The sequence below is a fragment of the Balaenoptera musculus genome, chromosome 1, assembly GCF_009873245.2.
Source record: "Balaenoptera musculus isolate JJ_BM4_2016_0621 chromosome 1, mBalMus1.pri.v3, whole genome shotgun sequence".
Lineage (NCBI taxonomy): Eukaryota > Metazoa > Chordata > Mammalia > Artiodactyla > Balaenopteridae > Balaenoptera > Balaenoptera musculus.
Genome location: NC_045785.1, coordinates 130,309,736 through 130,336,841, shown reverse-complemented (window position 1 = coordinate 130,336,841; position 27,106 = coordinate 130,309,736). Strand labels below are relative to the sequence as shown.

The window sequence follows — 27,106 nt, the reverse complement described above, 5'->3', positions numbered from 1 at the left end:
GATAGCTAAATACTACAAAAAAGCCTTTTGTGGACAGCTCATTTATATAAAGAAGCTAGGTATTTCCTTACCTGCCACCTGACTTAAAATAGAATGGTGTGAAAGGAGAGAGCTGAAAATCAGAAGGCAGTTATTAACCTTATAAGTGATAAGGTTAGGTGACAGGGTTAATAAGCTTTGTGAAACTTCCACAAAGTAAGGGTTTGGTAAACATATTTACCTCATCAGGAAGATTATATCACAAAAATAGGTATGTTCTTCAGGCAAGACAAGAGAAGCTGCTTGTCCTAACTGACAGTCCACAGGGACAAACATTTTATCTCTAGAAACACAAGGTTTAGTGTTGCTAACCTACTCATGTGGCAATGATGTGCAAGTCAAAACCTTGGGGGAAACAATCAAAATCCTTATAGTTATGTGGCTTCATCACATGGCTCTTATAAATAAGCATGCAGAGTGGACTATGGATGGACACCACTACTTAGAGCCAATGGTACAATCTGTGTCATATACAGTAGAGACATAAGCTTTCATAAAGTGCTAGGCAATAATTAAACTGAATTATTTTGCTGCTTAGTGGGTATACCAGATGACAATAGAAATGACAGCAGTAGGAAGTTGATGCCATTAAAATGGCACATAGTTCATTTATTTTCACTATTTTCTAGGTTAAAAAATCTGAAAACATACAGGCTATAAATATCTGAGATAAATTTTATTGTTAAATGAATCCTTTTCTGAAAATCTAGAAGAGAACGGAATTCACGGTTAATTTCAACTACCTGACATGACTTCTCTCTCAGATTGATGCACATTTCCATAAGAAATAAACTTATCTGATTAGACACAGCTGGTGCTGCCCCAAACAGATTCAGTTTGGGCTTGCTCATCTGTACCTGTTTATACTTTGCTTTTAAGACATTTCTAGATGTGGGTGTGTTCTTTTCTGAGAACACTGAAACTTCTTGAGATCAAAGATCACGTATTTGGCTTTTTTTGACAGCTCTTGTAATAAGGCATGGTATACTCCTGTCACATATAAATGCACAGCTCCAGCTTGTATAAGGATGAAACAAGTATCCAATCCTTTGCATTACTTTTCCAGGACAATGGATGTGAGCTGGTCTGTTCATATTCTCTTGCCTGGTCCCTTTTGTGAGATAAATTTGAGAGGCTATTGGCAGAGAAAAGTAGTAAAATCTACAGAACAGAACACAATCATCTGTCTTGTGTGGATACGGAGCATATGGCTTGTACGTCATCAATGCCTACCAGCCATGGACAATGCCACTGACCAATATTTTATGTTTTATCAAACAATGAGTTCATGAAAACATAAATGCTTACCCAACTCAATTTATACTTTAAATTTTCAGAAGTAAAAATCAAATCTTATCTATTTACTCACTTGACCTACAAGGCAAAAACACGGCTGCCAAGGGTAGGAGCTACCGTGAATAACAATGCCAGAAACATAGCAGTAAGAGGAAGTTTCCAAACTGAGCAGGGCTTCTTGCATTACTCTGAGCCTAGTCAGCATAGCACAGAAGCTCCAGGGAGAAAACTGGAATATCTGGAATAAAACACATCCTGGTTCTGGGAGGAGTTTAAAAATTACTGCCTCCAGAGTCATCTGTATCTCCTTTCTACACCATCAAGGTAAGCACAGCCTGATACCTGAAAGCAGTAAAAATCTCTTACTGTTAAGTCAGGTGTCACTATATTCAGCAGTTTAGAAGAATCCGAGGAGTAACAAGGGAGCTTTAATTTTTATAAAAATAAATGATGATTCAATTACATAATAGGAGTATTTGAATGGGTTATTTTTAACATCTTGAAATCCAATAAGATATTACTAAGCAGATAATATGCTCACAAAATTTACTGCCAGTCTTACAAGCACATTCTCAGATTCTACAAGCATTAGTTAAAAATCTCAAAATATCCTTCATAGGTACATGGGAACCTTTTCACGGAAAGATAAAGCTTAGAGAAGGTAACGAAACTACTCAACTCACACAAATTTTCATTCAATTTAGCTACTATATTATTCTTCATGTATTCAACTGAACAGTTTGCATTCTTATTATTAAATTACATAAAGGTTCACTCTCTTCTAAGTTTTTTTTTCCTTCTATTTTTTAGCCGCGCCACGTGACACGCGAGATCTTGGTTCCTGGACCCAGGGATCGAACACGCGCTGCGCCCCCTGCACTGGAAGCTCGGTGTCTTAACCACTGGACCCCCAGGGAAGTCCCGAGGTTCACTCTCTTAAATAGATGTTTTTATGAATTTTATGGTGCTTTATGTCAAGTAAAAATATCTTTGACACAAGAACAAAAAAAAATAAGTTGGACTTCATCAAAATTAAAAATGTTGTGCAAAGAACATCAAGAAAGTCAAAAGACAATCTACAGAATGGGAGAAAATATTTGTAAATCATATATCTGATAAGGGTTTGATATCCAGAATGTATAAAGAACTCTTACAATTCAACAAGACAAACAACAGTTAAAAATGGGCAAAGGACTCGAGTGGATATTTCTCCAGAGAGGATATGTAAATGGCTAATAAGCACAAATGAAAAATGTTCAGCATCATTAGTCATCATAAGGAAATGCAAATTAGAACACAATGAGATAACCACTTCACACCCACAAGGATGGCTAGAATAAAAACAAAAACCAAAAAAACCAGAAAAGTGTTAGAGTGTCAGTGAGGCAGTAGAGAAAGTAGAACTTTTGTACACTGCTGGTGGGAATGTAAAGTGGTTCAGCTACTGTGGAAAGCAGCAGGGTGGTTCCTTAATATGATAAATCTATATTTAACTTACTAGCAAGCAATTTCACTCCTAGCTATATACCCAAAAGAATCAAAAACAAGGACTCAAACAGATACTTGTACACCCATGTTCACTGTGGCATTATTCACAATAGCCAAAATGTGGAAACAATCCACATGTCCAGCAACAGATGAACGGAGAAATAAAATGTGTTCATATAGTATATACATACAATAGGCTACGTTTAGCCATAAAAAGGAATGAAGTTCTGATACATGCTATAACATGGATGAACCCTGAAAACATTATAGTAAGTAAAATAATCCAGACACAAGAGGACAAATATTATATGATTCCACTTACATGAAATATCTAGAATAGGCTAATTCACTGAGACAGAAAGTAGATTAGAGGTGAGCAGGGGTTAGGAGAAAGGAGGGGAATAGGGAAGAACTGCTTAATGGGTACAGAGTTTCTGTGGGGAGGGGAGGAAGGTGGGTAAACCTGTTTGGGAAATAAATAGTGGTGACTGTAACTAATGCCACTGAATTGTACACCTAAAAATGACATACCGAGAAATCAGTTAAAAACTTCAGGCATCTCTTCAAAGTCAAGACACCTAGCAGCTTAAATTACTTTTCTTTTTCAAGCAGGTATTAAATTATTCTTCAGGTCAATTATGTGTTCATCAAAATATGTAATTAATTAAAATTCCAAAATAAAACTCTTACTATGGAGTCAAAGTTCATATCATTTAACTTCCCCTCTGATGTTGGAATTTCCTCGGTAACATCCCTAAGTGACTACATACTGCTTAAACATATGTATTAATTTACTGGAACACTTACAGGCATTCAGAGGAATGCCTTAGTAACCTTCTGGTGCGTGAAAGTTCTAATTGTTAGTTCTGTTTTTTCCACTTCTGAGTTGAAATCTATATCTCTAGCAGCCTGTACTCATTAACCATGATTCTGCCTTTTATTCCAACTTCCACACAATACTCCTTCAGAAATCTGAAGACTATTACTGGGCCATCAATATTCCCCTGTCCCAGCAAGCACTATTTCCCTTTTGATAAGACTTCAGGTCAGTTTTACCAGCCTGTACCCTTCACTCTAGCTATATTCCAAGTATTTTAGGATCATGGTATCCATCATTATGATTTCCTTCTCATTCATTTTCCACATTAAAAATTTTTCCATAATACATCTATATTACCTTTATAATGACAAAATTATGTTTTAGAAAAAAACAACCACATCATAGGAATCATTAGAGTACTTTCTGTAAAATACTGACTAAAATATGCTTCATAACAAAATTTATATTCCAATCTGAAAGGAAGAAAAATAGAATCAGAGCAGAGCAGATGAGAAATACTGTGTTACTTCTTCCTAGACATGATACTTTCAGGATGTTTACACGCACATTAGAGATCTTTGATCTGAAAGGGCTAACCCAAGTCTCTCGCTCTAAAGATGAGAAAATTTAGAACTAGAAAGGTCAAGTGGATTGCCACGTTTAAATCATTAGCCTAGTGTTTTTGACAGTGTCATAAAATTAATGTCTTCCCTGCTGAAAACCTTGAAAGTGTTCCATCGCCCTGTGTTTGAAGTCCGATTTCCTTAACATGGCTATTAAAGCTCCTCGTGATCTGGTTCTCACTATCTTCTCTAGCCTAATTTTGAGCCATTCCTTGCTTCCCTCACCCAGCACTCTCCGCTCCATTTCTTTAAGTACTTCTGCTCATTTCTGAGACTTAGAATATACTTCCTCCTCTTCCTGGAACACTCTTCCCCTTACCCTCATTCTCTTCAGTTGACTAAATCCGACTCATCCCTCAGGTCTTCCTGATCTCAAACTTAGATTAGTTCTCCCTATATGTTGCCACAGAACCTAGACCCCCTAAGTTGGACTAGATCTCCCTATAAGTCCCCTTAGGACTCGGGTCTCCCTCTCTTCATAAAACCCATAACCTTTTTTGGAGATTGTTTAACATCTGTCTTGCCTACTAGATTGTAAACCCCATGAAGGTAGGAACCCCACTGACCTGGCTCTCTAATGGAAGCTCAGCACTGACTCCACTAACATTGCTGGGCTCAAAGTACGTAGTTAATAAATACTCAGTTTTGCAAAGGCTTAAGTTAGCTTATAATTACTAAAAATACCTATCAAATGCTGTTAACATGCTACACTACACAGAATTCTTTTGGATTTGAATCTCATATATTACCTTTAACCCTATTATGTTTCATGGACACATTGTTCCAGCCAGACTCTTCTGGGTCCTGATTCTGTCAACCAATACACTGGCCATCCACATTGGGTCCTCTATGCATTTGATAAACATGCTACCAAAAAATAGATTTCCTTTATATAATTAAGTGTCCTTCCTTTAAGAAACTGTCCAAAGATAATTTTTACTATAAGCCACCTTTGTACCTGTCTGATCTTCTTCTAAACTGCCAGTTTCTAGACTATCAAAGTTTTTTTCTATTACACTAGTAAGTTCACAGACTTATTTGAATAAACAGACTGAAAAAATGAGATTCAAGTAAGACGGCAGCAGTTCTACATTCGAACAATAACTTTCTCATTAGCATATGCCTTCTCCACAGTCAGAGAAATTCAAAATAGACAGAACTGTTAACTGGTTTACTTATTCTTTGTAAGTATGCTTGCTATAAGAAGAACAAGGCTCCCTTTTCATGTATAGAATGCAGAGTCAAACATGGAACTTTTAGAATTTAACTAAGCACATTTACCTTAATATCCACATACCTGAAAGAAAGTGAATAAAAATCTAATAGTAACAGTACTAATCATCGTTAGAGCAATCTTTCGCCTTCAAGATCCATGCTACAGAAATTAAGGAAACATTAATTATCGGTTTAATGTCTAACTGATCACCTTTCCTTAGAAACTGCTGAAGTGTAGCAAAGTTCAGGATTCTGATAATTAAAGGGGTATATAATCAAAGGAATATTCGGTATAAGTAATGAGTGAGAACAAAGCATAACGCCATGCATTTTGAATAATGATGAAGAGCACTGCCCTAGAGCCAGGGAGCCTGTGTTCAAATTCTGACTTTACTGCTTTCCTGCAGTGTGTCCTGGAGCTAGTTACCTTAATCTGTGCTTCAGCCTGACCATCTGTAAAACAAGCCTAGAATTTTGTTGTTAAGATTAAATGAGTTTAAAAAGAATACTGAATTAAGTGAATTAAATTAAGTTAAAAAGTAATGTGTGATTCTTTTTATTGTGTCATTTTAGCACTATTAAGATGCAACCCAGGTTATAACAGTGTAGGACTTGTAGACCCTGACCCCTCTAAGTTCCTTACTACGTCCATTCCCTTCCATCTTAATTTGCGAGTGTACTAATTTCCTATTCTCACTCCAAACCTCTTAACATGAAGTCAGTGCAGAATCAAAAAAGGAAATTAATTCTTTCTCTTTGTAGGGAGTACCAAAGGCAAGTACATTTTACTGTTCTATGAAAAATTCTCTAAAAGCTGAGGAAGACCAATTATACAAGCAGCTGGGCCACTGAGGCACTTAGAGCGAGATGGGTCAGTCTGATGTCAGCAGCGCTGTGGTCACACAGTCATTGCCACACTTATCCTGGCACAGCTGGGCCCAGGCTCCTGAGGCCAGAAGCAAGCTGAATCCTATGGGTTTGGTCTAAATAGGTCACAGGTGAGTGAAATTTTTCAGTATGAATTCATAGTCATTTTCTATCATGTTCAAATATGTACAATATATTAAAAACTTCCACATAGTTTAAAAGATTGAGTAGGGTGAATGCCTTCATTTCACTCTGGATGGAATTAGTACCTTTTACGTTATTTTAATTTCTGTTTTCCCCTTGAAGATTGCTTAGGGGAGACGATGAATGGTAATTTACTGTGGGATATCAATATCACTTCAAATTTGTATACCCTTTAAATATTTTCAGTACTCCATTCTCAACTCTGCAGAAAATACTTGGGACAGTTTCTATTATTTCTAATTAACAGAAATGAATAGTTTCATTCAGTTATTCCATTTACTTATTTGACCAATTTTGTAGACTCTCTACCATGTTTTGATCTGGTAAGGTTTGAGAAAAAGTCCTTGTGTGTTGGCAAGTGTCGTTAACAAATGACCTCTTTTCTCCCCTGGGTCCAGTCTCAACCCTCTTGCATCAAATGCAGTGTGCTAAGCTCCACTTCCATCAATGATTATAAAGAGTGCTCACTTCCTGAGGAAATAGGTGAAAGTCCTTCTTAGGAGGAAAATGAACTTGTGAGTCCAGCCACCTCAGTCATGGCCGTCTTAATTAGACAAAATATATTCAGATGTACCCCAGCCTTCTCTCATATCCTCTCTGCAGCCTTCCATCACTGGGAAGGCTGATCCTTGAAAAATCTCATTCCTGTTTGTAACAGTCTTGAGTTCTAAGTTACACCTTGCTTTTCATCTCTTCTTTGAAGAGTTCAAGTCAATGACAAGTTAGACTACATATTTACAGGTGACATTAATCTTCTAAATGGACATAAATCTTGTGTCTCTTTAATAAGAAGAAAGCTGAACAGTCTACACCCAAGAGAGAAAGCAATTTGCACCTTTCAGGCAGGAGCGATAAAAATGATCGTTTTACATGAAGGAATCAAATTAACGTAAGTGCGTCTGTTAGGTTGGAGGGCACTGCAGAGCTTTTGGGCTTCTAACCAAAGGTCACCTTTTAACGATTAAGAAAGATTTTGCTGATTCCACCATTTATCACATGTGTATATGTATGGTTTACCACTATCTTGGATATACTGAATCCCAAAACATTAGAATTATTGTCACAATCTACCAGCTTGTTTCTTTAATAGACAGCTCAGTAAATGCACCTAGGACCTTCCTCCCCTTCCCTTTATAATTCTTAGGATCTAATCAAGGAGGGAAAAAATTATTTGAAGGTACTTGTGAAGCATGCATTGGTAGGACACATGCATTTAAACAGAGCATCAGTGACTTGGAGATGACGTTTCTCAAATCCTATTCTCAAAGAACAGCGTGGAAAGGATCTGCCACAAACTGTTGCAACAGACCCTACAAGTGGAAGACTTGGCTATTAATAATACTAGGATTATTCCACAAGAGGACTACTGAGTATGAACTGTGAACCCCAGCTTTCTGAAACTTACCATCCTTCCACACATTTTGTACGGCTGATAATCGTTGAGATCCTAATTAGAGAAGTACCTGACAGTGAAATGCCACAAAGAGGAAAAACAGTACATGTAATCAGGATTTATTTAAAACAGGGGTGCCCAAGGGACTTCCCTGGTGGCACAGTGGATAAGACTCCACACTCCCGATGCAGGGGGCCCAGGTTCGATCCCTGGTCAGGGAACTAGATCCCACATGCATGCCGCAACTAAGAGTTCACGTGCCACAACTAAGGAGCCTGCCTGCCACAACTAAGACCCAGGGCAACCAAATAAATAAATTAATTAATTAATATTTTCTAAAAAATAAAACAGGGGTCCCCAACCCCAGGGCCAAGGACCGGCACGGGTCCGAGGCCTGTTAGGAACCGGGCTGCACAGTAGGAGGTGAGTGGTGGGGGAGTGAGTGAAGCTTCATCTGCTGCTCCCCATTACTCCCCATTGCTCGCATTACCGCCTGAACCATGCCCCCCAACCCACAGTCTGTGGAAAAACTGTCTTCCACGAAACTGGTCCCCGGTGCCAAAAAGGTTGGGGACCACTGATTTCAAAGGTTGTAGTAAGGCCCTTAAAGAAAATAAAAACAAAATGGTTCTTTACGTCTCTAAAAGGCACCCATATGTTTAAGAAAAGGCCTTCATTATATATCCCTACATTAACAATTATGCTGTGATTTATGCAGGAATAATTACTAGTTTTTCTTTTCTTTCTGGAAGAAATTACAAGAATCTCTTAACAAGTGGCTGTCTTTGGAATTCACTGTCTGTCTTTTTTAACCTAATACATATATTGATTTTCTTTTATTGTTTTAAGGACCGCAGGAGTTCTTTGGATAGAGAGAATCTCTGAGTGATAGAATTTTGAGTAATTTCTGTTTTTGTTTTTATTTATATGTTATTTTCCAAATTTTGTGTAATCAACATTATTTTACTCATTGATGAGAGAAAAAAACCTTTAAGTTGCAAGATCTTTAGGGAATAGACTTATTTGGTATGCTTCACTTTAAATAAATGATACAAACAGCTATTCTTTCTGTAATATGTATTAATCAACTTTAGTACATCATTTCCCTACTCAAAACCTTTGTCTAGAATTAAAAATATTGGTCTCTTAGCATAACACACAAAACCTTTCATGACCAACTCCCATTCTTTTACTACTTCCTGGCCTTCCTCTCATATGCTAGCCAGATGGAACAAGATGAAATCTCCAGACGTGCTATCTTTTTCTCACTACTGTGTGCTTCTGAAAGTGTTCTTCCCTCTACCTGGAACATCCTTCCTCTCCACGTGACCACCTGAAAATTTTCTACTTTTTTTCTTTAGAATGTTGCTCAAAAGTTTCCATCTTTAAATGGGCACAGAAATACATTGCTGGTGGGTGAAATGATACATCTTTTAAGGAGAGCAATTTAGCCCTATATATCAAAATTACGAATACACACACCCTTCAACCTAGCAATTCCACTCCTAGGAATTGAACCTATAGATATTCTCACACTTTTGTGAAATGACATAAAAAAGATTATTTACAGCACCATTGTTTGTAGCAGCAAAATAATGGGAACAACTCTATATACACATACATTGGGAGTTGGTTAAACATATTACAAAAATAGTGAAATACTATGCGGCTATCAAATAAATAAGGAATCCTTGATGTACTGACATAGAAGACTCTCTAACACATATTGTTACATGAGAAAAGCAAAGTAAGGAAAATAATGGGACACCAAAAGTTCTGTAAAAAGGGAGGGGAAGAATACACACAAATTTGCTTGTATTTGCATAAAATATTTCTGGAAGGATACTTCTGAATAATAAGAACTTCACTGGGACAACACGAACAACTTCACTGGATACCATTTTATACTTACTGAAATTTTAAACCATGTGAATGTACTACTTATTCAAAAGGTAAAACTGTGGGCTTCCCTGGTGGCGCGGTGGTTGGGAATCTGCCTGCCAATGCAGGGCACACAGGTTCGAGCCCTGGTCTGGGAAGATCCCACATGCCGCGGAGCAACTGGGCCTGTGAGCCACAATTACTGAGCCTGCGCGTCTGGAGCCTGTGCTCCGCAAGACGAGAGGCCGCGATAATGAGAGGCCCGCGCGCTGCGATGAGGAGTGGCCCCCACTTGCTGCAACTAGAGAGGGCCCTTGCACAGAGACAAGGACCAAACACAGCCAAAAAAAAAAAAAAAAAAAAAAAAAAAAAAAAAAAAAAGGTAAAACTGTAAAAGTTTAAAAATCAAAATGCTAAAAAAAGTGTTCACATCTTTTGATAGTATCTCTGTTTCCCATACTCTCCTCCATCATCTCCTTCATTTATTCATTAGAATATTGGACTGCAGATATTTTGTGCCAAGTGCTGTGGTAGGTAGAGAGGGGAAATAAAAACAACCTGCAAGGACATTGAACCTCAAGGTACAACTCAGAAGAGCAGATAGAATATCTCATTTCAGTGAGCGCCTAGGGTGGGGGATGTGACAGGCACACAAAAGGAGGGATCTAACCCATCTCTAAGAGTGCTCACATCACTGCTTCATAATAACTGTTTACATGGCTGTCTCCCAAACTAGATTGTTATCTCTTGGAAGGTACCTTAAAGGGTAACACAGTGCATTGCACATAGGAGGTATGCATGTTAAATGAGCCACTGAATAAGCCATAACAGAAATAAGCAATGCATTAGTTTTTAACAGTTAAGAACTAATATTTAAGTACTCAGCTAGACTCTAACCTAATTCTACAATCAATTTTATAAGAATTTAGTATAAAAGTCTAAGGATAAAAAGATTTTAAAAATAACTTTCCCTATCTTATGTGTACAGATACTTATGGATGCATCCAATTGTCACAAACATATTACCCACTGCAGACCATGATTATACTTATGCAGTGCTTCATTTTTTTCCCCCCAACACTATCAATTAAATATGTACAGAGAGTATACAATGCACCAGGCACAATGCTGGGCTGCAGATACAATGGTAAAAAAAAAAAAAGACATAGCCCTGTTCTCATGGAGGTTACGCGTTAATGAGAGACTAATCAAATAATCACACAAGTTTCACAAGTATTTTTCTATATACTCAAGGAGAAGACAAAAACTGACGGGCATGGTCAAATTTCTCCTAGGTGGCCATAAGGAAAGGAAAAGTTACCTTCATATCTCAGAAAATATAAGTTAAATGTTATTTTAGGGAATTATGGAGAGAATTCAGTGTCCTTGACCTTGGATGGAAAAAATACTTTTATTTTCCTGAACCTCTGAAATTTATCAGCTCTTTTAAATCATGAATGTAGGCAACAATCCACTGCAGTATTTGTGATTCTGTCATCAATAGACCTTACAGATATTTTCATTCACATTACAGTAATTGCATATATCTCAAAATACTATCTATATTTATGACTTTTTTAGAATTATAGTAGTTATTCTACTTGCTACCATATCTTGTTATTTAATGTGTTAATAAAAACAAGCACATATTACTGTAACATAAATCTGATTTTGGGGGGTAGGGAGTGGGCAAAATGGGTGAAGGTGGTCCAAAGACATAAACTTCCAGTTATAAAATAAATAAGTCCTGGGAATAAAATAAATCCTGGGGTTGAAACATTAACTTTAGTTAATAATACTCTATTGTATATTTGAAAGTTGTTAAAAGGGTAGATCTTAAAAGTTCTCATCACAAAGAAATAAACTACGTGTAGTTAACTAGACTTATTTTGATCATTTTGCAATATATACATATGTAGAGCTATTACGTTGTACCCCTGAAACCAATATAATGTTATATCTCAATGTTCAAAAATCTTATTTTTCTCTATTTTGATACCTATATTTCAATATAATTGGTTTCCTTTAATTTAGTGTATTTTATGCATTTAAAAAGTTTTCTGATAAGGGGTCCATAGACTTAACCAAACTGCAAAAGGAGACCGTGACCACAAAACTGCTAAAAATCCCTGAGCTATAAAGGTTGGAATAACAATGCCAGCAATTCCATGGCTGGCACACAAGGAATCTCACTGGAGAAAAGAGATTTCTGTTTTTAATCATGTTTGGGAGGGACAGGAAAGAAGAGTACTGATCCACTTCAAAGTTCCAAGAAAAATGAAAAAGGGTAATAGAGTGTTTGCTAAGCTTGAATTTCAATCAGGTTTTACTGTATTTTCAATGCGTATATGTCATTTTCTGATGACAAATCTGTGGATATACAGCTTTGGTGAATATAAACTACGCATGCTGTTGAGAAACACAGTGTTTATATATTTTAGATAGCTAGCCTAACCATGATGATTACATCAAAAGTCAATTATTATACATGTGGTGGATGATTGTTCAGCAAATATTTGGTTTTCCTCTCCTCCAGCCTCTAAGATGGGGTATACTTTCCTGCCCCACTATGTTGGAAGTGGCCTTTTGACTTGCTTTGGCCAATGGAACACGGACAAAAATCAAAGTGTGCTAGCTCTAAGCTTAGGCCTTTAAGAGCCATCAAATGTTCCCAGTGACCATGCTAGGAACTTCTAAACTCTGTCATGAAAAGAGCACACTCCAGAGAGCCTGCTGGTCTCAGAAGAGTAAGAGGTGTGGAACAACAGATCTAACCAAATCTGGGTCCTGAGCCGAGTAAGCTCAGCCATGCCCAAGTATGCCCAGCCATGTTCTGCCAAATGTTGCCACCCAAAGACTCATAAGGCAAAAGACACAGGCCTATTATTATCTGCCACCACCAAGATTTATGGTCGTTTGCTATGCAGCAATATCTGACTAAGAATATATGATAAATAATACTCTTTAAAAACCTCGACTGACTAACTAATGCTCTCGGTTCTCTCTATCAAAGAAATCTGATACTCTGGGCATGCTGAACTCCTGTGGCTACTAGGCTGTTCCCACAACTGAATTTATGCTTAAAAAAGAGTTAATTGCACTGATTCCCAAACATGTTTATGATCATAATAAAATGAATACGAAAAGAAACTGAACTGCTATTTCTATAAAAACTAAGTTGAGCTATTTGGACAGACAACAAAGATGACTGGTTAAATACAAAAGCCACTGTCACATTAAATGGTGGCAGTGCCACCATGGAAGAGGTAAAAATAGTTATAAAAAAACTGTAAAGTTTGCTTTAGATTGCTTCATGAGTTTATTAATTTATTGCCTCTCTTCAGGAAACTGAAATGACAAAGCATTATGTATTTCAGAACTCCTATTCAAAGGCACAAGGACCCTATAACAAAATTGATAATAAATATGTATTTACGTTTTAAATTAAAATAAATGTTTATGTGAGTTAGTATGTACTATTTTTAATGCTTCACCTAAACCAACATTTTCTGTTAACCAACCAACTACAGGCCTGGCTGTGTCAGATAAGAGGGTTTCTTCAATATTTCAGCTTGTTAGAAATTCTATTGTGGGCATTACAATAATCAGAGCAACGGTGTTATTTTTGTTTGTTTTGTTGCAAATCCCGTTCATAAGCCAGCCTGTAGTCCTTGCATTGAATTTGAATGCTACAATTCGATTTCATATTGAGCTTGAGCACTGTGGTGAGTTTTTGGGGGTTTTTTTCCTGAAAAGATCTCTGCCTCATGTTTATTTTTTTCTTTGGTTTTGAAAAACTCTTTCTTGATTTTGACAACTGGGTCATTTCATTTTTTCCAGATGAGTAATCACAGGGCAGCGTAAATAAGAATTAAAACTAGCATATGCCTGAATCCACCGATGGATTTCCATGAACATTTTGCTTTGGGTTCTAGCAGTGTCCTAAAATTTTTATTTATTTATTTTAAACATCTTTATTAGAGTATAATTGCTTTACAGTGGTGTGTTAGTTTCTGTGGTGAGTTTTTGATGTAATACTGGCTTCCCTAATAATTTAATCATTATTTAAAATTTCTGTTAGCCAAGTCTAAAATCTGATTCATTAGACATGAATACAGGCCATGATATAAGGAATAAAACCTCAATTCCTTCTTCTGACTTACAAAGCCCTACGTCATAACCTGACCCCCAACTCCTTCCCCAGCCTCATTTCTTACCACTGTCTACCCTTGGCACATGGTGCTCTAACCACACTGATCCTACTGTTTTGCTAATATATCAAGCTCTGTACCACTTTGGGGCCTTTCTCTCAGAGATTTCCTCTGCCTGAGCTACTCTTTTTTCCTTATTTTCCTTTGGATGTCATTCAGATCTCAAATGACACCAGTGAGGTACTCACTGATTACCCAACATAAAGCCTCCAATTAAAGACTTTAATTACATCACTCCATTTTAAGTCTCTGCATAACACTTATCACTGGCTGATAAGTGATATCATTAGCTAATATTCATGTCTTACCTCTCCTCCAAATAGTATAAGATTCGCAACTGATACAGGTCTTTCTTCCTCACACCTAGATTCTCAGGGCCAAAAATACAGCATAGCACACAGGAGCAGATCAATGAATATTTTGGATTAATTACTAAACCGAATGCGAATACGGGTGCTAAAACAAACAAAAAACTAGAATAAGATTTTTCAGTCATTGTAGACAAGCTATGATTTTATAAAACAAAATTTTATGTATTATATGTTTCATGTCAACTGCTCCTATAACACCTTCCGAAAAAAATATTTTGAATTGACTCACTAATCAGCCCCACTCCCAGAATCAAGTATAGAAAGATTATTTCTCAACATCTGAAACAAGATTAAATGCAGAAGAGTTCGAATTATTATCATAGAAGCTGGTTTAATAATTTCACATTTAATAGAAAAACAACCTAAATGATCTCTAGATAGTGAATTTATAAAGTCTTGCTAAATGTTCATCTTTTATTTCATGATTTTGTAAAGGAAGAATCAGTTTGGAGTTATATCAACTTATATACATATACCTCTTACTATGTGCTGGGTATTCTTAAGTGCTTTAATGTATTAACTGACTTAATCCTATAAGGCGCTTCTAATATGCTTCCAATTTCACAGATGAGAAAAATGAAACTCAGAGAGGTCAAGTAACCTGCCCAAAGTAAATGAGCTAGTTGGAGGTGAGGTGGGATTTGACCCAGACAGTTTGGCTCCAGGGTCTGTGCTCCTGGGCTCCACTCTATACTATGTCACCTCCCTTAACACTCAGATTTTTCTCTGAAGAATCTACAGTGGTGATTCATGGGTAGCAACTGAACTCTGCAAATGACAGAACTATAAATCTGAATGCTGTATGGCAGCCATATTCAGCCATGGGATTGAAGAAGCAGAGAACTTGGGGAAAGAGATAAAGTAGATGCAAAGAGAGAAGTTAATTAGATGGCATGAGATATTGAGAATGTTTGCCAGCATCAGTCTAGTACCTGCTCTGCTGAACTCCTGCCCTTGTGTTTAAAGGAACACAACCTGGTGCCCACATGATAAATTCCCTTCCTTGTTTAAGATAGCTCAAGATTTTATTACTTGCAACCATAAGAACCTTAACTCATATCAAAACTGATAAACCACATGAGGGATGATTTGGCTCCTTCTGCTAAACTGAAGTTGATGAAATACTACCAAAATATGTTCACTTAAATAATAATGAGAATGTAAAATATTCAGATAATAACATTTTTTAAAAATATGGATGAGTCAATTGGTGTTGCAATGCTTTATTTTAATCAATATTTTTGTATATACAGTGAAGATTTAGAAATAACTACTGATTTCATTGTTTTCTCCATCTCTGGCACAAGGAATTGCTCTGAATTTTTTCTGTTTTTTTAAATTTGGCATGCTAGATGAAATCTATGTGCCAACCCAATAAGAAGGAAGTAATTTCAGAAAGCTTACCCTCATCTCCCAGTTACACAACAGAGAAACTGCAGCTCCCTGAAGAGCTCCCTTCCTTTGCTGCACAGTGCTGCTATTTTGGTATCTGTCCATTAAGAACATATATCCAGTGCTAATAGAGTATAAACATGTGTTAGTCTGGGTAAACAGTTTTTGTTAATGGACAAACCACTGAACAACCAAGTCTCTTACAGTGATGCTGCGATCTAGAATTTCAAGATGTGAAACATAATAAAGCCAAAATGGGCCATCTTTTCTCCATTACATGCTTGATATCCAACTTTCCCATTCAAGCTGACACAACAACAGTCTTTCCAATTTTATAAGGTGGAAAGCTTACATTAATTTTCAACTTGTCTCAATCATTTACTCTTCTTGTATAGATCAGCTGCTTGCCTCTTCCTAAGGAATACTACTGTACCTATCCACTGCAAGAACTAACCATCATGTGTGGACTAATTTCTTTATTCACACTGCTACTGTCAAAGTGTCAAGAAGTCCAGACTCCTGTCAACTCAATTTTTAAAGGCCATTACAGCAGGTAATGCCCTTTAGAATGTTTTTTCCGCACGCAATGCGGCCCCCGTCAGTCCATTACTTCCTATTACTGTAGCAATTGATATATCTACTCAGCAGATGGTTTGGCCCATATAAAGCCCTCTTATTAACTCCACATTGCATTCTCACCATCCTGAGGCTCAAACCTAAGACCCTCTACACCCCCAACCCAACGTCGCCAACCCCAGGGCTGTGGACCAGTAGCGGTCCGCAGCCTGTTAGGAACCGGGCCGCACAGCAGGAGGTCAGCGGCAGGCGAAGAGGGAAGCTTCATCTGCGGCCCCCCCATCACTCGCATTACCGCCTGAACCACTGAACCGCCACCCACCCCCCAAGCCCCTCCCCGTGGAAAAACTGTCTTCCCCGAAACCGGTCCCTGGGGCCAAAAAGGTTGGGGACTGCTGCTCTACACCATCTCCATGGCAAAAGGCTTCAAGTTTCCTGTAGGACTGATATCCTGATAGTGATTCCCTAATCAAACAAAGCAATTAGCCAGGGTTACCCAACGAGTCCATTTCGTCCATCCCACCCCCTGCCTTCTTCCGCATCCCTGTGATACCTTAGCTACTCACCCTACTCTTTCCTCTAGGCCTTCTCCAGACAGTTACAAGGGAAGACAGTAAGAGCTTTCACTGTGCTAAATACAAGTGCTCTCACTTAATCCTTGAAGTAATCTAGTGATGTAATGCTACTATATCCCTCCTTTATCAGATGAGGAAACTGAATCTTAGAGAAATGAAGTAATTTACCAGTAAGTAACAGATGTAAAATTTGAACTGAGAACTGTAACTTTAAAGCCTCTGAAATAGTTAACTTCTTGGCCTCTGCACAAGCTGTTCGCCCTGCTCAGAAAGGTCCTACTACTTTCTACTCACTGGCAAACACCTGATCAGCCTTCACAGCCTCACTCAATTGCTTCCACCCGCTTTGGAATTCTGCCTCCACACTGTTCAATCAGTGGTAATTATTCTCCACTTCGTTCTACCCTAAAATAGTAAATATCACCCCCATAAATACTGATTTTGCTTCTCTTTTATTTTACCGTGAGGTCTTTGGGGGAAGGGATATTGTATTTATACCCAGCACTTGCAATAACCCAAAAATGTTTGTAATATTACATACTGGCCTCTACTAACATACATCGGAAAGCAATGTTCCCTTCATAACCACTTTATAGATTAAAAAGTTGAAATAATTCAGTAGAAAATAAATTAACATTTAACATGAAATATTCAAGCTTGACAGAGTATGCATTGGTTATTAGGCTTACTCACTGTTTAAACATTAAATTGAATATTCTGAATTTAAATACATATTCAAAGCTTTCTTTTGGAACACATAATAAATGTAACAGGTGTGATCTTTTCCCTTTATTTATACTAGTCAGATACAAAAATAATTAGAAGTGGTGGAGGTGGTAGAGAGGAATGCTGGCCATTCCACTAGGAGACAGAAGGTCCTGACAGGAAAACTTCAGAGACTCCCTCCTTCACTTATTATTCCTTGTGTGAGCACTTGTGCTAAGGGAAGGATTGAGGGGAGGGGTACAGTTTTGTCTCACAATGCAAGAGTTAACAACCAAAGCCTGTGAACAACCAAAGAAAAAGTAGTCTGTTGGATTTAAGGAAAGGCAAGAATACTGCGTCCAATGAGGCAGCTTTATCAATGCTTGAGTCATTTTGATTAGACTGGATTTTCACCTTACATACCAACTTCTTCATGCTGTAGTTTAAAAGTTGTTAAGTTCTGCTAGTGATGACTCTAGGCTTTTGTTTACTTTATCTTAGCAAATACAGTACTGATCCACGTAATCTTATGTTGTGTGTGTGGATGATCTGGATGATAAGAGAAGTTATGCTTGGCTTCCTTATCCTTTTTCTTATCTGTCATTTATGAAAAGGACTTGTATAAAAGGGATCTGTGATTTTCCTGCAATATCATTCATTTTTAAAGGATCAATAGGATATAGCCATATTTTTCAAAGTGTGAATCGAGACATTTCTGAAATTAATGGTTGCTCACAACTAGCCTTTAAACAATTAAATATAACAGAGCGGAAGAAAAAACTTGAATACATCACCTGGTTTAGTCAAATTTTCTTTTAGTCTTGTGTGTACAGTGTCTTATATATTTCACTATGTGTCTCCATCAAAAATGTCAGAAAGGGCTTCCCTGGTGGCGCAGTGGTTAAGAATCCACCTGCCAATGCAGGGGCCATGGGTTCGCGCCCTGGCCCGGGAAGTTCCCACATGTTGCGGAGCAACTAAGCCCGTGTGCCACAACTACTGAGCCTGCGCTCTAGAGCTCGCGTGCCACAACTACTGAGCCTGCATGCCACAACTACTGAAGCCCAAGCGCCTAGAGCCCATGCTCCACAACAAGAGAAGCCACTGCAATGAGAAGCCCGCGCACCCGAACGAACAGTAGCCCCTGCTCACCGCAACCTGAGAAAGCCCGCACGCAGCAACAAAGACCCAATGCAGCCAAAAATAAAAATACAAAATAAATAAATTTATTAAAAAAAAAGTCAGAAAGCCACAGAGCTACTTATGAACATGAAAAGATTCAGTGTCCACACCAAAAACACTGTACTTACTGGGATTTCTACCATTTAAGGAATCAAGATAACTCTTATTATGAAACAAAGTCCAATTACAGAAAGATATTTAATTAATTCTGGACTAAGAAAGTTTCTAAATACCCTTGCAATAGTCAACCTAAACCCAGGGGATTTTATATGTTAGCAAGAATATAATTTGCTTTGCAGTACAGTAATAAATCATATTGAGAAGCAATTTATTTTATATTATAGAAAATCTGAGTATTTATCTCTTTCATACAATTTAAAGGGTTCATCTCAAAGCAAAAAATTCAATACGGAATCAAAAGCAAATGATAAATATTTTATCTTACCACAATTTTAGTATAACTTTCCCAGATAAACTAAAACCAAATACCACCTCCAAAAGCTGTTACCAGTAAATAAACTATTTCAAATTTCAAATCTGATAAAGAAAACTCAGTATCTCCAGAAAGTTCTGCAATTAAATTGAACACCCGAACGTCTATACTATTTAAAAGTTTGGTGTACAGAGCAGTATTTTGTGTCCTTATCACACCTCTGAGACTTTCCATATTAGTGACCAAATTTCATATCAAATAAATTCCAGGGCTAAATCCCCTTTGGGGGAGCTGGAATTGCATCAAGGTGTAACATATATCAGTATGTAGAATATGGAAGAATGTTCCCTGGTAAGCATATTAATATTCATTCATTCATTCATTTTCTCTCTTCCTGTCTCCTGTACATGTGTGAGCACACACCCTGAACACCCCACAACGTCTTGTATTTATTGAGAGCACATGACGCTCTCCATGACCCGCTCACTGCCTACCTCTTCAACCTCCTCTGTCCTCTACACTGTGTCACTTTACATCTCCCTGTTTTTGTTTCTTCTCCCTCCTGGCCTGGAAAATTCCTATAAGGTTTTGAAGACTCAGCTCAGACCCCTTAAGAAGATCTTGATAGGACCATCAGAAAAAAGTGAAATAGAATTCTGAATTCTTTGGTTAAGTTTTCATGATGGAATATTGCAAAATTAATGGCTAAAATGAAGCTTAAAGATTATCCACAACTGTGAACTAACCTATCCTGACTTGGTATATATAGTAATATTTATGGTTAACTAAAAATTGGCAACAATCTCCATATAGTATATATAATTATAAAAATAGAAATTATATTAAATAGGAAAAGAATGCAATAGGCTGGATATTTCTTTATTGATGAACACTTACAGAAGTATATTATGGTTTTGTATTTGTTTTGCTTTTGCTTTTTTTTGTCCAGCTGATTCTTTTAAACTGCAGCTATAAACATCTACAAAAGGAGAGAGTGTAATGAATCCCTGTGTACTCATCTTCTGTTTCAACAATTATCAACACATATTTATTTAGTTCACCCACATCACCAACCCCTCTACTAGATTATTTTGAATCTTTGCAGACATTAACTATCCCTACCTATCTTAATCATCATCATTAACTATATCCATAAATCTCTCTAAATCATCATTTTAAACATAATCAAAATATTACTGCATACACAAAAATTGAATAATTCTAATATCACTAAATACCTAATTAGTGGTCAAATTTTCCCTGATTATCTTATAGATTTTTTTATGGTGTGTTCCAATCAGCATTGAAACAATGTCAGTACACTGCATCAGGCTGATATAACCCTTAAGTCTTTTTAAATCAACCTATGAGTTCCCCCCCACCCTTTTTTTTTCATTACAATATATTTTTTGAAGAAATTGCCATATTATGTTTAAGGTTCCCATGTCTTAAAATAGAGAATTAGGATTTCATACTAGTAAGGTAATCGTTATGATATACTTGTTCATTCTGTTGCTTGTGATGAGTACTACTGAATATAATAAATAAGAGGTTACTACAACAATAGTTATGAAAGTTTGTTAAAAGGTATGGATCAGTAGCCATTATAACGATGACATCTACAGAGAAGAAATAACAAACACTCACAAGGACTTCGTTTTTCTATTATGCCAGGACATACAAACTAAGACTCTTGGAGAATGGTTAAAAAAAAATTTACAAATCCCAACTAAAATTATACTCATAATAGTTCTTAGTAATAATGTAAAGACTCTGAGAGTTATTTGATTTTTAGATAGTTCAATTCTTAATGTCTATGTTATGGCCCACTGGTAAAAATGCTCCACAGCAGAAAGACTGAATTATACGTGTGTAAACGTAGGTAGCCTTCACCTAATAATCATACACATACATACAAGGCAAACATGTGGGACAAATTTATGTTTGGCACTATAAAACTCCTCTCAACCTCACTACATAAGAAAGCATTAACCTAAGTGTTACTCCTAGGACACTTTTAAATGTACTATTAAGATATAATAGTGTTTAGTTATGTAAATAAATCCTTGAAAACCTGTAGACCTTGTTGTAGCTGTAACAACGCCAACAGCAATACTTCTATTTTAATTCCCAGGAAGTTATGCTTCAATTGCTACAGGAGTATAACTATCATATTAGAAAAGAAAAAAGAGCCCCAGAGTAGTGTGCAAGGCCCCACCTACCATAGACCTGGGCTTGCTGATGGCCACCAGACTAGTGAGGAAGTCTTCATCGTGCAGCTGGCTGAAAACATGGGCGTCATAGGCTACCATAATGGAGATTTCTTCCATCATCTTGCCAGCTGGCCTTTCCACAGCAGCAGCTGCTGCCCCAGCTACAGACCAGACTATCCAAGGGAAAATCCTATTGCAGCTCAGTGCCAACGCACACACCCACCTGAGTTTGAGGGGGTGGAGTGTCAAAATTCCAGAAGGAGAAAAAAAAAGCAGCTGCTATCATAGGCTTGTCTAGCAATTCATCCCCAGTAGAAAACTGAGAGAGGTCTCTTATCTATGGAGGAAGTATACACTATAAACACCTTCTGCATTCTTAACAGAGCATCTGGGAAAATTCAGTTTTTGGAAATCTTCTTTAGACTTCAAAGAGAGAAATAAAAGTCTCCTATGTGGAAATATCCTAGAGCAAAAATGAAAAACAAAAACCAAAAAACACAAAACTTGATTTATTGTTATGGTCTTGATAATTAGAAATTTTTTTCGTTTATCTTCTTACTTCAGTATTACATCAAGATTCTTCTTCTTGGAGGAGAAGTGGATTTTCTTACTGCTTATTTTTCACATTCATAGAAAATAGATGGCAGCCTTTAGTTTTTCAGAATTTATAGAATTCTTGGTGCAGTTAAAAATTATCTCCTGAAGTATGAAAAAAAAAAAAAAGGGTTCTTTTTTCCCTCTGAGTATTTCTGTTAAGAAAAAAAGTACCAAAATATAAAAATGAAACAGGGACTGCAATATCAGTGAATAACCATTTCCTCTTCTCCCACTTAAAAAAACATGACTATTTTAAACAGAATTCTTGATATTGAGAGCTTAGTTTTTTTGCTGTTATTCTGAAAGCAACACAAGGTTCTCATTTCTAAACTGATTATTTTTCTCCCAGAGATAGATGTTCTCTTGGTCTCTATTTTTAAGCTTAGAGGTTTCTTTTAATTACCCAAATCGGCAGATAGTAATGAACTATTCGTGCCTTAGCCACCAGAAGCATTTTTTTTAAAGTACAGCCGGAGACCATAAATGAACCTCAATGTGCCCTGATAAAAAATGTGAAAGCTGCCCATAATTATCATTACAAGGTTGCCTAAATCACCAGGAAATATAATGTATGCTAATTTCCATGGGAAAAGTATTAAGCAAATAAAAAAGGGGGGGAGGACAGATAAAGCTCCACCAAAAGTTGTCTTTCCAGTATTTCTAATTAAGCTATTATCTTCTCTGCTTTTTATAGATTATGACACTGCAGTACCAAGAGAAATATTATTTATTAGAATTAGAAATCAGTTTGGCAATGTTTGTCTACAATCAAATACAGATACTGTTTGGAACTTTTAGTCCTAATTACCAATAGCAGTATTACGTTGTCTAAGTCTGCTTTTCAGAAAACAAAACTTGGAATGAAATTTATAGTGTCTATTTTTCCTTGTTTTTCTAAAGTATTTCCACCTAGATGAACATGATTACTTAAATAGTACCTGGGTCCATTTAAATGTGATTAGAAGAGTTTTGCAATACTATAGCACTCTAGATTACAAACGCGCACACACACACGCACACACACATACACGGAAGGGGGAAAACACCTTATTGCTAGGAAACACAAGCAAGACTAATAGGCTTATTTAAACAGAAAATGCAATACTTTAAATAAATCCTCAAGATTAAAACAGCTTCAAACTGAGTTTGACCCTTGTTGGAGCTGGTAAAGCATTTTCACTTTATTTTTTCCCTACAATGCAGCTCTGCCTTTTAAGCATTATTTTCCTTAAAAATTCTTCCAGCACATTCATCTTAACGCTGACTAACCAGGTAAAAATTAAATGATCATCAGGAGACATTATAAAGCGTCAGGCAGTTCATACCTTTTCAATTCCTTTTTATCTTTTCAGAAGTACTTTAAAGGATACTGTGAATCTCTTCGTGCATTCACTAGCACCAGAAGGTTTCCGATTTATCTTGCAGGACCATTTTCTAGCTGTGAAAGCAATTCCTCTGACTTTCATATTTTCCTTTGCTCCAGTGACTCAGTGCTTCCACAATGATATCTGACTCAGGTGCACTGACAAAGACACCTGTTGTGGAAGGTAAAGAAACTACTTCCCATAATGCCTTATTCTATTCCCTGCTGGCAACCACCCAGGGGCAAACAAGAATTATAACCGCATTTGAGCAGTTGCCTATGCACCCGGGGAGAGCACATTCGGTGTAACAATAGGTAATCATCTTGGTTAAGAACACTCCTAACCAAGAAAAAAAAACGGCCAGGGAAAACAGTATCAAATAATTGTAGGTGCTGTGTGTTAAACTCATAAAACTTCTAAGGCATCAGGGCTATAAGAGTGCAAAACACTTTTAGAAACATAAAGGCTGTAAAGACAGTTTTAAAATTACAAAAACAAAAGCTAACAATTTCAAATAATTAAGTCCTTTGAGAATTCCACACAGGTTCTTAGGTAAACAATTAGGTATCTTTAAAATGCTTCTGATTTATTACTTTCAAAAGACTCTTCTAATTAGCCACAGTGCCTTCTAATTATTAACAACATTTCACTCCTAAATCCAAGAGGTCCTCTCTCATAGCCACAGTGCATATGTTTTCTAGAGCAAGGACTCCTCTAAGTTTGATGGGCATCCTTCATTTTTTGTCACCCTTAAATGTTTCTCCATACTTCAGAGTCTGGGAAGCAAAAATTCAAATGTTCCTTTTGTCATACAGTTAAATGTATATTTGTGTTCCCAACAAAAAGCATACTTTTTGCAAACCAATGATCTATTTTAAAAACTGTCTTTGTGTTCTCTTTTCCTAAAGATATTTTCTCCAGTGTCAGAAATAACAGCTATCGTACCCTCCCAAACTTCAGGAGTCATTTGTACACAGCCATGTTTACATACAGTACTTCACTCCCTTGCAAGACATCTTTCTTACTCTTGCCTTTTTCCCGGTGAACTAAGACCCACTGATCTCCCCGAATGGTTTCCACCTGAGCTTCTGCAGTCCTCGACTTCACACTGTGCAGCTCCACTGAAAAAAGGCGTGGGGGTGGGGAATTACCTGAGATCAAGGCGTGAAGTGCCGACAACACCAGTTGCTGCTAAAATTTACCAGGAGAGGATTGGGTATCAAGCAGGCAGCAGAAAACAAGGCAGTCGTGGTAACCAACAGAGGGGCTCCAGTTCCAGCAGGAACCATCTAGCTGTCTGTCCCAGGGCAAGTCATTTAACCTCCGGAGGTTTCAGTTTCCTCATGGTCATGTAAATTGAGAGGGATGGAATATATGGGAGGTTTTCACATGTGCTCAGTGTGCTCAGAAAGAGTCAAAAGCAGTGTGTCCTATTTCCCTCCACTAAATAGGCTTATTGGGGGATTTGAAGGTGAAAATACCTTTTTAATCTCTATCAGAATAAAAAACAAAGGTGAACAGTAATCCCAGATGTTAAGAAAGTCCCCCCAGGTTGCTATAATGTGTCCCGACAAATGCAGTCTACTTTGTACCCTAATTTGGATTTTCTAATATCAACTCTTCTGCTTTTAAAAGAGGATTTGGGGACAGTTGTTACACTTTTTATTAGCTACTCTTTACAGTCTTTCTATTCAGAAGCCAAACTGCCTACAAAATAATTTTCAAAAGCCTCTCTAGATCTCATTAAGATAAGAACAAATTAACAAATAAGATATCTCCAAATATTTTTAAATGCTGTTTTAAAATTTTTACACAGATTTTACTGTTAGCTGATTTGTTCCAACAGCCATTCTTCTAGGATTATTACTATTTAACAAAAACATACCTGGGTCATACTAAATGAGTGTGAGTCTAAGAAACCATTCCTGGCCTTTAGAGAACATCTATTCTCAAGTGTCAAATTTAGAAAGAGCCAAAACAAAAATCAAGAGAAGCCTGAATAAGATGTGAACTTTTTTCAATTTCTGTGTTCTCCCCAAATGCAGCAAAGCAATGTAGTTTAATTATGGGAGTAGTATTCTTTTTATCCACCATCAAAGCAGCCAATACATTAAAAAATGATCACACATCATTAAAATATGATCTCACCTCACAAGAGTGGCTGTAAGGACCCTTTTTCCCATGCCTCAGGTTCTACTTGTTCAACATTCTCATCACAACAGCCGTAAAATCAGGATAAGACAGAAAGGAAGACAAAACCACCAGGACAGAAATATGGCCTAGAGGGCAGAAAGGTCTATGTCCCCCACATGTACTGGCAAAGCCCTGTAGAGACTGTTCTTCGTTCCCCAGTGGTCTTTTTCTAATAATTCAGGAACATCTTTATAGATTCAATTAATATATAATAGATTCAGTTCAATATAAACATTCATGAGGTATACATGACTCAATTTTAACGGACTGTCACAAAATGTTCATGGTATTGACATAAAGAACTCTAAGAAAGACAAAATTCTACAATTACTTTCTTAATCACAGGAAAACAATATTCCAAGTAGGTTTCTCTTTACACTTAGGAGTGCACATTACAGAACCCAAGTGCTCTAAGTGGCGGAACAAAAGATAAAATGAGAGAGAAACCACTGAAGTATCAAACAGAAGAAAGCTTTTCAGAATATTTTGGATTTCAGAATAGTCCAGTAACATGCTGAGTTTTTACAAAGGAAAAAGAACATGAAGTAAAAGATAAATAAGCGAAATCTTAGTTCTCTTTAAAATCATGCAAAGGTAAATAAAGAAAACCATTATTCTCGTGTCAAATTCCAACCATTCAGCTCATTATCTTTCCTATCTTTGCTAGTAATTGCTAGGCAAATTCAAAACCTCAGAAAACACATATTCTTTAAAAAAAAAAAAAAATCCCCAGAGTTAAACTAAGAAAACAAAAACCAGTGGGACATAAATACTTGCTCAACAGTTACACTGGGTATCTTACTTCCTCATTTGCATCTCACTACAAAGAATGAGGGTGAGGTACATTCCAGACTATGAAAGAGTAGCTGCAACTCTTTAACAAGTCAGCTTTCTACCTCATTTGTAACTCTGAAATCCACAGCCAACTATTAAAAACAAGACAACAGGTCCAACATGGAGTCACTTATGCTAAGCCCCATGTCACCAAAGACTTTGTTACAGTTTCCACTCTCCCAGAAATGAAATCTTAAACCAGGAATCACCTCGTCAGTACTAGTTAGGTAATCTGCCTGATAGACCTCTGCTGTCCCCTAAAGGAAAGTAATATTGTGATAACCAATCCACTTTTTTGCCTCATGTAGCTTTCTTATTCCTGCTCCCTTCTGCCTCCCAGAAATAAAAGCCTTTCATTTTGTACGGCTCCTTGGAGCTCCTTTCTATCTGCTAGATTGGCTGCCGCCCTTTCGTGAACTGTTGAATAAAGCCAATAAGATCTTTAAAATTTACTCAGTTGAATTTTGTTTTTTAACACAACACATTCACTTAAATTTTACCTAACCAAAAATAAGCATTGCAAGTGCTCCTAAGCATTCACTGATATTTGCTATCACCCCAAGCGAGGACGGTTCCAAACACATCTAAGTAATACGAGTAATGCTTCATCCTGTCTCATTTTGAGCAGAATATA

At 37.0% G+C, this 27,106-nt stretch overlaps 1 protein-coding gene across 14 annotated transcripts in view; it reads right to left on the bottom strand.

The window, feature by feature from the left end:
- The window catches only part of RABGAP1L (RAB GTPase activating protein 1 like), a 693,841-nt gene that overhangs the window by 68,017 nt on the left and 598,718 nt on the right, over positions 1-27,106 (bottom strand). Inside the window, exons 1-3 of one of the 14 annotated variants that reach the window (XM_036844739.1) lie at positions 24,597-24,742; positions 23,407-23,616; positions 21,494-22,233 (exon numbers count right to left, since the gene is read on the bottom strand). The exons of 10 other annotated variants lie outside the window; for them this stretch is intronic. In XM_036844739.1, coding sequence (XP_036700634.1) covers positions 21,494-21,604 — 111 coding nt within the window. In that variant the 5' untranslated portion in view covers positions 21,605-22,233; positions 23,407-23,616; positions 24,597-24,742. Of the gene's footprint in view, positions 1-21,493; positions 22,234-23,406; positions 23,617-24,596; positions 24,743-27,106 lie in introns of those variants that run through there. 3 more of the 14 variants (XM_036844688.1, XM_036844696.1, XM_036844703.1) reach the window with 3 other exon arrangements.